At 40.2% G+C, this 14,095-nt stretch overlaps 1 protein-coding gene across 4 annotated transcripts in view; it reads left to right on the plus strand.

The window, feature by feature from the left end:
- DCP1B (decapping mRNA 1B) overlaps nucleotides 1-11,305 on the plus strand; it is a 91,526-nt gene extending 80,221 nt beyond the window's left edge. For 3 of the 4 annotated variants that reach the window (XM_030214167.1, XM_030214170.1, XM_030214169.1), the window contains 4 exons: nucleotides 1,189-1,317; nucleotides 3,073-3,909; nucleotides 4,786-5,055; nucleotides 10,677-11,305. In XM_030214167.1, coding sequence (XP_030070027.1) covers nucleotides 1,189-1,317; nucleotides 3,073-3,909; nucleotides 4,786-5,055; nucleotides 10,677-10,757 — 1,317 coding nt within the window. In that variant the 3' untranslated portion in view covers nucleotides 10,758-11,305. The remainder of the gene's footprint in view (nucleotides 1-1,188; nucleotides 1,318-3,072; nucleotides 3,910-4,785; nucleotides 5,056-10,676) is intronic. The other variant, XM_030214168.1, reaches the window with a different exon arrangement.
- Nucleotides 11,306-14,095: the final 2,790 nt, after the last annotated feature.

The following is a 14,095-nucleotide window of genomic DNA, read 5'->3' on the forward strand; positions in this document are numbered from 1 at the left end:
AATTGGATTGTTTAAATGTGTGTGTTGTATTTTGTCCTCTACCCTTTCACTGGCTGCTGATAAAATAAGTACAAGGGATGCGTACACTTTATCGCACATACTTTATTTCTGTTTGAAAATTAGCAAATGCAATATTTTATTTATTTATTTGCTGCATTTGTACCCCACATTTTCCCACCTATTTGCAGGCTCAATGTAGCTTACACTATGTTGCAAAAGGTATAGTCATAAACAGAGTAAGAGGTATGGGAAATATTTCCTGAAATATGTGCATATCCTCCCTTCAAAAATTTCATTGCATTCCTTCTGCTGGGCATTTTCTCTTTGATACAAGTCCAAGATCAAAAGAACAAAAACATGTCAGGTTTTGATTTTTTGGACACATTGTATTGAATATGCACCTCTGAAATTAACAGATTTTTTTATTTGGCAACTTTATGGGCCCTGTTTACTAAGCCGCACTATAGGCGCACTAGCGTTTTTAGCAGGTATTAATAATGCTAGAGACACCCATAAGAATATATGGGTGTGTCTAGTGTTAGTGCACCTTAGTAAACAGGGCCCTATATGTCTAAATGTGTATTTTGTAAGCCTTTTTGCTAATTGTATCCAATTATTTTGTTTATAGCAGTGTGCTTTTATTTAGTGGTTCTATATTTAAGCATATAGTCTATAAAGGAAAGTAGTCACCTATTGACAGAATAGTGTTTGGATTTTAGACATTTATGCATGTACATGCACACATACACATGCATATACCAGAATTCTAATCATTTACTCGTGTATTCGACACACAAATGTTAGTGCCTTATTTATAGAATTGCCACTATATGCTTCTTTGTATTTTTTTGCATATACGCTGTTATATATATATATATATATATATATATATATATATATACACACACACACACACACACACACAAAAGACTTGCACCTTATATGTGTGTGTATAGATATACAAAAGACTTGAATCTTGTGTTTATATCTATATCTATCTATATATATATATATATGTATCTATATATATATGTGTGTATATTTTTTTCCTCTGCCTCTTTAAATCTTGATGTATATCCTAATTGTTTTGTTAGTCTAGATCTTGCTTTAATTTCTTTTTCTATGATATGAGGTTTACAATACTTTATTTCTTTGGTCACTTGTATATTATTTTCTTCTGTTTTAAAGTACAAAACCTGTTCAGAACCAAAGCAGATGACAAGTTCCACTGCCATCTACAACAATCCCAATCTGATTAAACCAATCCCAGTGAAACCCAGTGAAAACCTGCACCATCCAGTACCTCATCAAGGCAAGGTATGTTATTTCCTGTATGCTGAGTATGATTCATGTACACATTGTTTCTGAGTTTGTGATTTGAGGAGGAAAAGATATGGGCTTTGAGGTGATGGCTGGTGAAACTTTGTATTAATTTTATAATAATTATTTTTTTTAAGTCGCAAGTTGACAAGTGTGGTGACCTCTTCAAAAAAGTTGAATTGAAGCAGATGCTCATAATAATTTAAAAATAAATCAGATTAAAGTTGTATTCCTAAAAATTTTAGAATACGGAGATGTTGAACTACAATCCTGGAAGGAGTTCAAATTTTTGAGATATCACAATAAATATTCATGTTTTGTAAACACTGCCTCCATTGTATGCAGATATCTCATGCATATTCATTAGTAGTATCTGGTTTGTGGCCCTCCAGGATTGCAGTTAAGCACTCCTAACTTAGAAAATAGTGTAGCTGGAACTGTGTGAAACTACCTTGATTTGTGTAATGTAGATTTTAATATAATTCTAGCTGGCCATAAACTTTAACATTCTTGCTATAATAGAAATGTCCTGATTAAAACTGCCAGTGATATCAACTTTTGTGTCTAGTGCTTTAACCTACTGCAACACATAGAGGGGCATTTTCGAAAGGGACGTCCAAGTTGCGATTTTGGACGTCCTTGCGAAATGGTGAAATCTAGGGATGGGGAAACCCGTATTTTCGAAACAAGATGGACGTCCATATTTCATTTCGAAAATACCATCCGGGACGTCCAAATCCTTAAATTTCACCATCCCTAGATTTGGACATCCCTAGGCATGGTCGTTTCTGATTTTCGGCGATTTTCGAAACCAAAGACGTCCATGTCAGAAATGACCATATGCAAATCATTTGGTCGTGGGAGGAGTCAGCATTTGAAGTGCACTGGTCCCTCTGACATGCCAGGACACCAACCGGGGCACCCTAGGGGGCACTGCAGTGGACTTCATAAATTGCTCCCAGGTACATAGCTCCCTTACCTTGTGTGCTGAGCCTCCCAAACCCATTACCCACAACTGCACCACTACCATAGCCCTTACGGGTGAAGGGAGGCACCTATATATGGGTACAGTGGGTTTGTGGTGGGTTTTGGAGAGCTTGCTGTTTCCTCCACAAATGTAACAGGAGGTAGGTGGGGTATGGGCCTGGGTCCACCTGTCTGAAGTGCACTGCAGTACCCACTAAAATTGCTCTTGGGACCTTCATTCGCTGTCATGGACCTGAGTATGACATCTGAGGCTGGGATAGGGGCTGGCACAACATATTTTGAAAGATGTTTTGTGAAGGTGGGAGGGGCTTAGTGACCACTGGGGGAGTAACGGGAGGTCATCCACGATTCTCTCCGGTGGTCAAATGGTCATTTCGGGCACCTTTTTGTGCCTTAGTCGTAATAAAAACAGGTCCGGGTGAAAACGTCCAACTGTTAGTCAGGGATGTCCTTGTTTTTTTTCAATTATGGGTCAAGGATGTCCAAGTGTTGGGCATGCCCAAGTCCCGCCTTCGCTACGCCTCCGACATGCCCCCTTGAACTTTGGCCGTCCTTGTGACGGAGTGCAGTTGGAGACGTCCTAAATCGGGTTTCGATTATACCGATTTGGACGTCCCTGGGAGAAGGACGCCCATCTTCCAATTTGTCAAAAGATGGACATCCTTCTCTTTTGAAAATGAGCCCAATTGTCACCTACATTGAGCCCCAGAGAAGTCAGAGTTGAAGGATCTGAATTTTCAGTTGCTGTTATGTTATGTCCTTCAGTTCACAGACTTGGAACCACAACACTTATCTTTAATGGCACTTTTTGGAAAGCAAGACAAAACCTTCAAAAATATCATAGATCAACCGTTGAAACAGGTCTCAGAGAGGCCTCATATACGACAGGGTGTAGTTCACTCACTGTCGTACGAGGAGCCTGCTAGACTAGGAGCCAATGAAAATATGCTTACTATGGAAAAACAGCTTTGCCCAGCCATTCAGAAACTTGTGGTGCATGGAACAGACCTTCAGCCAGTTTCTGAGCTTCTAGAGAACAGGCTGTCTGAAAATGATGGTATGAATGGTACAACGGACTTTGATGGATTTTTTCAACCTGCCCCAGCACAGGGTATTATGGCTTCTCTTCAGCTGCAAGACACAACAGGAACTCAGAGTTTGTTGCAAAAGCTGCAAGGACCACAGGAGTCTATGTCCAAACTGAATCAGAGCACAGCTTCAGTCTTTAACAGGACTCCTGTAACTGTTACAGCACCAGCAACAGAGATAAAGACAATAGCCCAGCCACAACTTATGTATTTCAATGACTCCCTTCAAACTCAAACTCTTAGACCTCAGCCCCTTGGTACAGAGCACCCTAAGATCCCTAGACCTCCACTTCCTCTCCCCACCAACCAGATGACTAGTTCTGGGCTTATTTCACCACAAGAACTGTTGAACAAACTGCAAATAGTGCAACAGGAGCAGCATTTCCATGGCTCCAGCAGACCTGCCCTAGCAGCAAAGTTTCCTGTAGTTGCTCAGACTACTGGTACTCCAAAACCCTTGGATTCCTGGATGGAAAAGCAATCAAGGTCTGAAAAGCAGAATCCCCTTTTTCAGGTAACAATATATTAATCTCACGGGACTGTAGTCAGCAATCTTAAAAGAAAATTTATGCTATTGACCAGGTCATTGTTTTCTTTTCTGTCCTGCTATTGCCTCCATAACACTTTTTCCACTCTCCAAGACAGTTTTCTACTCCCAGTCCTAATCAATACTTTTTCTGTTTGCTATTCCTACATTAAGATGGATAGGGGGGAAGAAATGAGAAGCTAGAGAAAAGTAGTAGGATCATTAGTAATTGCCATGTAGAATTAATTTCCATCCATATCCACTAACATTGTAGATGACTCACAATGTACCCTTATGTTGTCAATTGTGTAATCCTTATTGTAATTACTGTATTTTTACGCATATAACACGTACAAATTGCATGTCTGTGTAAAAATAAACTCACATAATGCGCTCATGCTTATAGGACTAGATTCTCCTTTTGGCAGCGCACATTAGAATTTACATGCACCACTTTTAAGAATATGCTTAGCGAGTTGTGCATGTAAATTCTAATTAAAGCCAGTTAGTGTCAATTGCTTGTTAAATGGCAATTATTGAAGCTGGTTGGCTTATTAAATTGCGCATGCAAATCCAGAATACGACCAGATTTGTGTGTGCAATTTTGGTTGTGCTATATAGAATCTGGGGGATAATGCATGCCGTACCAGTTTAATTTTCTAAAGTATATTAATTGTAGACATTATTAGCACATGAAACCTGCAAAATACCTAAATACAAAAAAAGAAAACACACTAATTTTGCAACTAGCATGTCTTGGTAAAAATACACGGGTGTAGTGCACTCATGCACATATCGTGCATTGTGTGTGTAAAAATACAGTACCTGTTGGTAACTCTGTTTTCTGTCACATCGGTGTTTAAGCAGGTCATCTCACCACAGCGCATCCCAGCTACTGTGACTCCATCACTGTTGATGACCCCCATGGTGTTCACTCAGTCCACACTGGTTCAACCAAAGGGTGTGGAAAGTGGGAGATTACCACTGGCAAGCAAAGAATCCACTCCAGGCTCAGCCTCCCTGCTTTTGCCTCCAAGGGTGTCAGAATCATCTGTTTTGAATAGTAGTACCAGCAGCAACTGCAGCACACTAACAAAGGCACAACTGCAAGAAACACTGCTACACCTTATTCGGGTAATGAGTTTTGGCTATTTCAGATTCTGCAGCTTCCTCATTTTCTTTTTGAATTTTGTTGAAAAACCTATTCTGTTGGGAGACTCTCTTGATCAGCAGTGTTATCAGTGCTAGTCTTGTGTCTTACAAATGCATGTTGCATATCACTGCAAAGTCATGGTACACAGCTCATCTTTCCAAGAACATATTTAATTAATGTTGGGCCCTGTATCCAAAGAGCTGATAAGCAGGTAAATTATCCAGATATTCAATGGGACTAAATCCGGTAAGTCTGCCACTGAATATATCTGCATAACTTTTCCCTCACCAGCTTTATCTACCTGACTTTATCCATACTGGTCAAATGAAATTTGGCTGCACCCTGGGAATGCCTCTTGCGTTGCATCTTTTTGTGCAGATAGATTTGGGGGAGGGCAGCAGTTTGCCTAGACAAAATGTACCTACATAGCGGGAGTGTAATTTTATGCACCAATGATTTAAATAGAGAAACGTATCCTAGTTTGGGTGTAATTGTAGTGTCCCAGCCAGTTGTACACCAGATTGTCCACTGAGAGCCTTGTTCATAAGCTCTCAGCATAGGCAGGTACTTGTAGAGGAAATCTCTGCCCTTCTTCAGGCCAGTGTAGTTGAGTGTGTGCCACCAGGGGAAGAAGGGAAGGGATTTTATTCTAGGTAGTACTTGTGCCCAAGAAAATGATAGGCTTTCATCCCATCCTAGATCTAAGGGCACTGAACAAATTCCTAGCCAAAGAAAAGTTCAGGATGACTTCCCTGGGCACCCTTCTCCCCATGATTCAGGAAAAAAACCTCTGCTCTCTGGACTTAAAGGATGCCCATACCCACGTTTCAATACTTCCCAGTCACAGGAAGTATCTCAGATTCCAAATAGGGAAATTGCAGTACTAGTATCACATTCTGCCATTTGGCCTTGCGTTAGCTCCCAGGGTATTCACCAAGTGTCTAGCAGTAGTTGCAGCTTATTTGTGCAGACAGGGAAACGCGTATACTCCCAGAATGGGTGATTGGCTGGTCAAGAGCACATCACAGGAGGGAGTGACAGAGTCAGTGCGCCTAACTATCTCAATGTTGGAGTTACTAGGGTCCGTCATAAACTACCCTGCCCCACCTTCTCCTCTGTCAGCGATTGTAGTACATAGGAGCACAATGCAGGTTTGAGCATTTCTTCCACAAGCAAGAGCAGAGACCTTGACAACACTTGCCTCGCGGGGCCAAAGCAGCAAGCAGGTCACAACTTGCAAATGTTGAGATTGATGGGCACATGGTCTCAACAGCACATGTCACTTCCATGTCAGGAAGCAGTGCGGATGTGGCAGTAGGCCCTGCTTCATGGAATGGTCCTCAAAGCCACATACCTAGCAGGAAAGGACAACTGTTTGGTGGACAGACTGAGCAGGGTTTTGCAACTGCTTGAATAGTCTCTCAACATCAGTGGATCTTTTTGCCACAGATCTCAACAGCAAAGTTCCCCAGTTCTGTTCCAGGCTCAAATCAGGCTAACGTCGGATGTACCTGAAAATGTTGTTACTGAGATTTTGGCAAGTTTCTCTTCCTATTCTTTTTAAGCCTTCTTTATCAATGCTTTGCATCTAACTTACCAGTGCTTATGTTGCTTCTTATTTTCTTCATTCGGATCCTTTTTCCATTTTTTGAAAGTTGTTCTTTTGGCTTTAATAGATTCTTTCACGTCACTTTTTAACCATGCTGTTTGCTCTTCTGTCCATCTTTGTTAATATGTGGAATACATCTGGTCTGGGCTTCCAAGATGATATTTTTAAATAGCGTCCATACCTGATTTAAAGTCCTAACCTTTGCGGGCAATCCTTTTAGCTTTTTAACCACTTTCCTTGTTTTATCATAGTCACCTTTTTGAAAATTAAATTCTGCTACAGAAGATTTCCTTAGTGACTTCACTCCAGGTGTCAGCTCAAATTTCATCATGTTTTTTAGGCTTCTAGGATTTGTATACAGAACTTGAAATTGTGTTTTTTCCTTGCATATACAAGCTGCTTAGAAGTTGACAGGGATAAATTGCATCCTTTACTCTGCTCTCCCCATAATCACTCCTGGCTTTCTTTCACCATTGTTGAAACCTCTCTATTGGGATTCCCTAAATGTCCTGTTTCAATAGTATCCTTCAAGGATACTCCACACTGAACCTTGTGCTCCTGGGTGACTGTCGGCTTTCCCCCCCCCATTTTAGTTTAAAAGCTGCTCTATCTCCTTTTTAAATGTTAGTGCTATCAGCTTGGTTCCATCTTGGTTAAGGTGAAGTCCATCCTTTCAGAATAGGCTCCTCCTTTCCCAGAATGTAGTCCAGTTCCTAACAGATTTAAATCCCTCATCCTGGCACCATCTTCTGAACCATGCATTGAGACTTCAGAGCTCTGCCTGCCTCTTAGGTCCTGCACATGGAACAGGGAGCATTTTCCCCTAGAGGATCTGGATTTCAGCTTTCTACCTAAGAGCCTAGTCTTCCAGGGCTTCCCTCACGTTTTCCTATTTTCTTGGTACAGGCAGGCAAGTGACCAGGCAATCCTCATGTCCACCAGCCACGTAGCTATCTACATGCCTAATGATCCAATCACCACCTACAACAGCTGTCCTAACACATCTGTCCTGGGCAGAAGCCCCTGGAGAAACATCCTCAGTGCAAGAGGATATTTCTTCCCCTGGGGGTAGGTCCTGGCTACAGGATTACTTCTTACTTCACCAGGGTGATGCTCTCCTTTTAGGAGACCTCCCTCCAAGGCTGCACAAGGGCTGCCAGACTGGAGATGAGACTTCTCTCCAACATCCTGGTAGATCTCCTGTTTGTCTTCCTCAGCTCCTTCAAGTCTGCTACTCTAGCCACAAGAGAATGGACTTGTTCTCTGAGAGCTAGGAGCTCTGCATCAAGCACACACACACATAACCTCTCATCATCTGGGAGATAATCATACATGTGGCACCCAATGCAAAACACTGGATAGCACCCCTCTCACTGCTGGACTGTTGTTTGTATCCTAGTATTATTGAGTTGTTTAATTAATTAAAACTTGGTAAGTACTAGGGGTATTAGACTAATATAAAGAGCCTTAAGGTTATATGGTACATTGTATTATTTATTTAGTGTTTGCTTCTCAGCAAATAATAAAAGGTAATGAAACTCCCTTCTTTTATCCTAATTAGAATAATTGACTAGAAATTAAGATTAGAAATGAAGAGATGTGCTAGGGATGGGTAGTTGGGGAGGGTGGTCGAGAGAGAACACTGAACTAGACCCTGCTGTGCCTTCTATTAATGCTGTAGGCTGTGACAGTCAAGTTTCTATCTCTGGCAAAAAGTTTGTTTAAAACTGTGAGGAAAAGGGTTGTACACTATGAGGGGCATAATCGAACGTGGACGCCCATCTCCATGGACGACTATCTCCGAGGACGGGTCTGCGAAGGGGCGGGACAGACCGTATTTTTGAAAAAGATGGGCGTCCATCTTTTGTTTCGATAATACGGTTGCTGTCGGGCAAATGCATCAGATTTGGGCAGATTTGAGCTGGGCGGAATCGGTTTTCAGCGATAATGGAAACCGAAGCCGCCCAGCTCAAGAACGAACAACTCCAAGGCATTTGCTCGTGGGAGGGGCCAGGATTCATAGTGCACTGGTCCCCCTCACATGCCAGGACACCAACCAGGGACCCTAGTGGGCACTTGAAAAAAAGTTAAAAAAAAAAAAAAATTAAAATACTTTGCAAGTCCATAGCTCCTTTACCTTGGGTGCTGAGCCCCCCAAATCCCCCCCCCCAAAACCCACTGCCCACAACTCTACACCATTACCATAGCCTTAAGGGATGAAGGGGGGCACCTAGATGTGGGTACAGTGGGTTTTGGGGGCGGTTTGGAGGGCTCCCATTTACCAGCACAAGTGTAACAGGTAGGGGGGGGGGTGGGCCTGTGTCCACCTGCCTGAAGTCCACTGCACCCATTAACAACTGCTCCAGGGAACTGCATACTGCTGTCAGGGAGCTGGGTATGACATTTGAGGCTGGCAAAAAAAAAAGTTTTTAAAGTTCTTTTTTTTTGGTGGGAGGGGATTGGTGACCACTGGGGGAGTCAGGGGAGGTCATCCCCGATTCCCTCAGGTGGTCATCTGGGCAGTTGGGGCACTTTTTGGGGACTTGTTCGTGGAAAAAAAAGTCCAAAAAAAGAGGCCCAAATTCTTGTTACTGCCGCCTTTCTTTTTTCCATTATTGGCCGAGGGTGCCCAGCTCTCCTTGGCTGATAAACACGCCCCAGTCCTGCCTTCACCACGTCTCCGACACGCTCCCGTCAGCTTTGTTCATTCCCACGACAGACTGCAGTTGGAGGCGCCCAAAATTGGCTTTCGATTATACCGATTTGGGTGCCCATGAGAGAAAGGTGCCCATCTCGATTTGGGTCGAAATATGGGCGTCTTTCTCTTTCGAAAATAAGCCTGTATGGAAACTAGTTAATAAAGTTTCTTTTTTAATTCAAACTGTCTTTATCAATAGACTTACAATTTCTCTTTTATCCACACTCTTTAAATCACCAAATCACAGAGCAAATTAAAGTTTACTTACCCAGAGAAATGTTCGCTTCTGTTAGAACTTCTCATATATCTTATTAGTTGTTCTGTGGATCATATCAGTCTTAATGCAAGAAAGCAAGGGACGATATTCAAACACAATTTAACCAACCAGAAAAGTTTCCTCACCGGTTAACTGGTTATTTTCAGCAGCACTTAAACTGGTTAGCGCCAGACTGCAAACTGGCTATTTTGGGAGTGTTCCATGGGCGGAGTCACCACTTGATCAGTTAAGTGCTGATATTCAGCACTTACATAAGAACATAAGAGTAGCCATACTGGGTCTGACCAATGGTCCATCTAGCCCGGTATCCTGTTTTCCAAACAGTGGCCAAGCCAGGTCACAAGTACCTAGCAGAAACCCAATTAGTAGCAACATTTCATGCTACCAATCCCAGGGTGAGTAGTTGCTTCCTCATGTCTCTCAGTTCAGCTAGGGGCCCTGTTTACTAAGCTGCGTTATAGGCATGTTAACAGTTTTAACATGCATTAACCATGTGCGCATGTTAACTATGTGCCTAAAATATATCTATAGGTACCTACACAGTTAACATGCGCGCTAATTGTAGGCGCGTTAAAAATGCTAGCGCGCCTTAGTAAACAGGGCCCTAGGTTAACCACATAAATGAGACCACATAAAAGTGTTATCTTTATGTGATAATCCATAGCTGATTAAGTGCTGAATATCGGCTGTGCGTTAGCCAGCTCCACAAATTGAATATCCAGGAATAACATTGACGGCCCAGCATTGAATATTCAGGAATAACACTGGTGGCTGTTAATAAAATGCTGAGTGCTGTTGGGTGAATATCGAACTTCAAGTTTTTCCCACATTTGATATGTGGACCTGGAAATTCAATTTGTTTTTTATCCTGTGTGAGCCTGAGCTACTGTGGCAACAAAATAAAAAAAAAAAAACACTCCCAACACATGCTAGAATTTAATATCCTGCAAGTCTTATACACTTTGCTCAAGTTTATATATTGTGTATCTGTCATACAGCATGTCCTTTTATTTTTCAGAATGATGACAATTTCCTAAATATCATCTATGACGCTTATCTCTCCAGTGTTACAAAAGGAGCAATGAAAAAGAAAATGTAAAACTCAGTTATTATCTTTATTATTATTTCTAATTAAATATTTTTCAAAAATACTGGTTTGAATTGAATTCTTGAACCTCATCTACTGAGAATATCATATGGTATTGGAAAATGTTCTTCCTTTTTCTTGAGAATAAAAGCTGTACTGGCCTTTCTAGATAATGGTCTAAAAATGTTAGGAGAACTGGAAAACAGGAATTGTACTGAAAGGAATGTTGGTGGTATGTGTCCTTTTTAGGAAAAATATATGTATAAAGTCTTAAAGCAGCAATTTGACAGCTGGAAAAATGTTAGTTACGTTGAACTGCTCTGCTAGGTAACATTATACATAATTTGGCCAAAGAAAAGAATGTTGAGAAGCTAGACAGAAAAAAATATATATTTTATAAATATTTTGTCTACTACAAGCCAGGCCTGTGGTGGTTTGCAGTTCTATGGTTCTCTATAGGGCCAGTCCATGAGTTTTGTCCTTGACTTGCTTTCTCATTGGACTCAACTGAAAACAAAAGAAAAAAAAACTTAATTTCTAAATATTTTTTTACAAGCTACTTCATGCCCCCACCCCCTCAACGTACAGTTTATATATTGCTACCAGCAGTGCAATACCCAGAACAAATTGCTCAAAATTATTTCTTCTGTTCAGAAATATAGCTTCAAAGGATTTTTTCTCCTTCCTTGCAAGACAATTTATAGTTTAATTGGTAGATGTTATACTACACAGTGTTGTTTTTATTTATTTATAGCTGTGACTATTAAGTGGCAAGCCCTTTTTAGATGTACTTAGCACACATTATGCGACAGAGTAATTGTTTCCACCTGTATTTTTATAACTATTAAAGGTTTTTCATTTAGATCTTAAGTAGAGGAGTGTGGTAGCCGTGTTAGTCCACTCTTAAGGTTATCAATAGAAATCAAACAAAATAAAACATGGAAAATAAAATAAGATGATACCTTTTTTTATTGGACATAACTTAATACATTTCTTGATTAGCTTTCGAAGATTGCCCTTCGTCAGATCGGAAAATCATCTGACGAAGAAGGGCAACCTTCGAAAGCTAATCAAGAAATGTATTAAGTTATATCCAATAAAAAAGGTATCATCTTATTTTCTTTTCCATGTTTTGTTTTGTTTGATTTCTATTGATATCATTTAGATCTGCAATTATTAGTTATGTTTCTGGCCACTAGGTGGCAACATTTCACTATTTACAAGTTGCAGATGTAAAAAAAAAAAAAAATTCTGTTTTTTCAGTGAGAATAAGAGACTCATTCAGCTTGTCACTCTTCTGAACCTGCCATGTTCTGCACAAAAACCTTTTTTGAGAGAATGAATTTTTGTTTTCTTGTTTTGGATGGAAAATACCTAACTGTACATCTTTATAATACTGTGGGAGGGTGTATCATTTTATTATTCTTATTACCACACAACTGTTTTCATGACAATACTTGATATTTAAGAGGACCTGAGAAGAGGAACATGAAGATATTCTTTAATAGTTCTACAGGAGGATTTTTAATATTTATACTGGACATTTTGAGAACTGTGTAAAGGTGTACAAAAGATTCAACATATGTAAAAACACTGAATGCAAATAAGAACCAATTGGAATGACTTAAATAAAATAATTTTAAAAACTGGTTATTGAAATGTTCTGATTTATACATGAATTTGCTTTTAAATTCTTTATTCCATTTACTATACTGCCTAAACTGATTCACAGAACTAAGTGGTTTACAATTTTAAAAGAAGTTTTTACATATAAGAAGCAGCCTGCTTAAACAACCAAGTCTTAAGTGCAGTTTTTAATTTGGGAAATGTGTGGTAGCCGTATTAGTCCACTCTTAAAGGTTATCAATAGAAATCAAAGAAAATAAAACATGGAAAAGAAAATAAGATGATACCTTTTTCTTGAAATGTATTAAGTTATGTCCAATCAAAAAGGTATCATCTTATTTTCTTTTCCATGTTTTATTTTCTTTGATTTCTATTGATAATTTGGGAACTGAAAGCTCACTACAAATGTCTAATGGAAGATTGTTCTAAGAAGCAAGGGCCAAAAAATAGAAAGCACTGTGACTTGTTCACTCATACTTGGCAGCTTTGGGGCCTAGGAGTACCATATGATGGTCATTTATTGAGTATAACAAATGCATAGGGGAATAAGGGATGGTAAGAGAAGAGAGGTAAGGTGGAGAACCAATTCTGAAAGCTTTAAAAGCTATGAGAAGTATTTTATGTTGAATTTGGTAAGAAATAGTTTCTCCTCTTTTTCAGAAACTACATTGTTACCTGAGTCATATTTACCAGCATAACAAATAAGATGAGCGGTAGTGTGTTCTGTAGAGTTTGGGTTTTTTTCAAAGTAAACTTTAGTAAATCTGCAAAAACAATATTACAGTATTCTATTTTTGTAACCAGTAAAAAGAGCGCTAGAGAATGAAGTGAATCATGATCCAAAAATTTCTTAATACAGGAGCTCTTTTACAGAGCCGGCAGTAAGCCCAATACAGGCTTACCGCTCACTCTTCCGGACTACTGCCAGCCCAACATGGCCGCCAGCGGTAGTCCCGCCCCGAACATGCACCATTTCTGGAAGAAAAAGAAAAACCTTGGAAATGGCTTGCATAGCGGTAATTAGGGATCGCCGCTTGCTGCCCAGTTACTGCCAGGTTAGCACGGGAGCCCTTATTGCCACCTCAGTGGGTGGCAGTAAGGGCTCCCTGTTACATGACCATGGAGTAAGAGTTCTCTTACCCGCATGGCCATGTGTATCTGGGGGCTTTTTACCCACTGCATTAAAAAGGGCCCTGGCACACGGAAACGACGACTGTAGCTTAGTAGTAAATGGACCCCACAGCACAGTTGTTGCAATACAAAGAACTGTGACCAAAGCAAAGAGGAGACATGCGGAGCAAAAGTAATTTGAGAGTCCAGGGTTTACTCCAAGGTAGCAAAATGATTGTACCAGAGTGATAGAGGTTCATGAAAAGAGCTTTAATAAGGCTGATGGTCAGTGCAGTTAGAAAAGTTCTGTGAATGAAAAAATGAGTGATAGGTAGCCTTATTATCTTAACTTCATTATCAAATTCTGATACAGGTGTACAAGGATTCTAAAATTCCTCCAGGATGTACTAGAGACAAAGGACCCTATATTATAGGCATAAAAATGCTCTTAACTTTGGGATCCTTTTACTAAGCTGCGCCAAAGTGTCCTTAGTACATCCTTAGATGGGTCTTAACCCACCCGCTGCCATTTTTACCACCGCTGTAAAATGGCCAATTTTCTATTTTTACCATTAATGTCCTTGCCCCTCTATTTTAGGGAGTTTGCTCCTATT

Source organism: Microcaecilia unicolor, chromosome 9 (assembly GCF_901765095.1).
Source record: "Microcaecilia unicolor chromosome 9, aMicUni1.1, whole genome shotgun sequence".
Taxonomy (NCBI): Eukaryota; Metazoa; Chordata; class Amphibia; order Gymnophiona; family Siphonopidae; genus Microcaecilia; species Microcaecilia unicolor.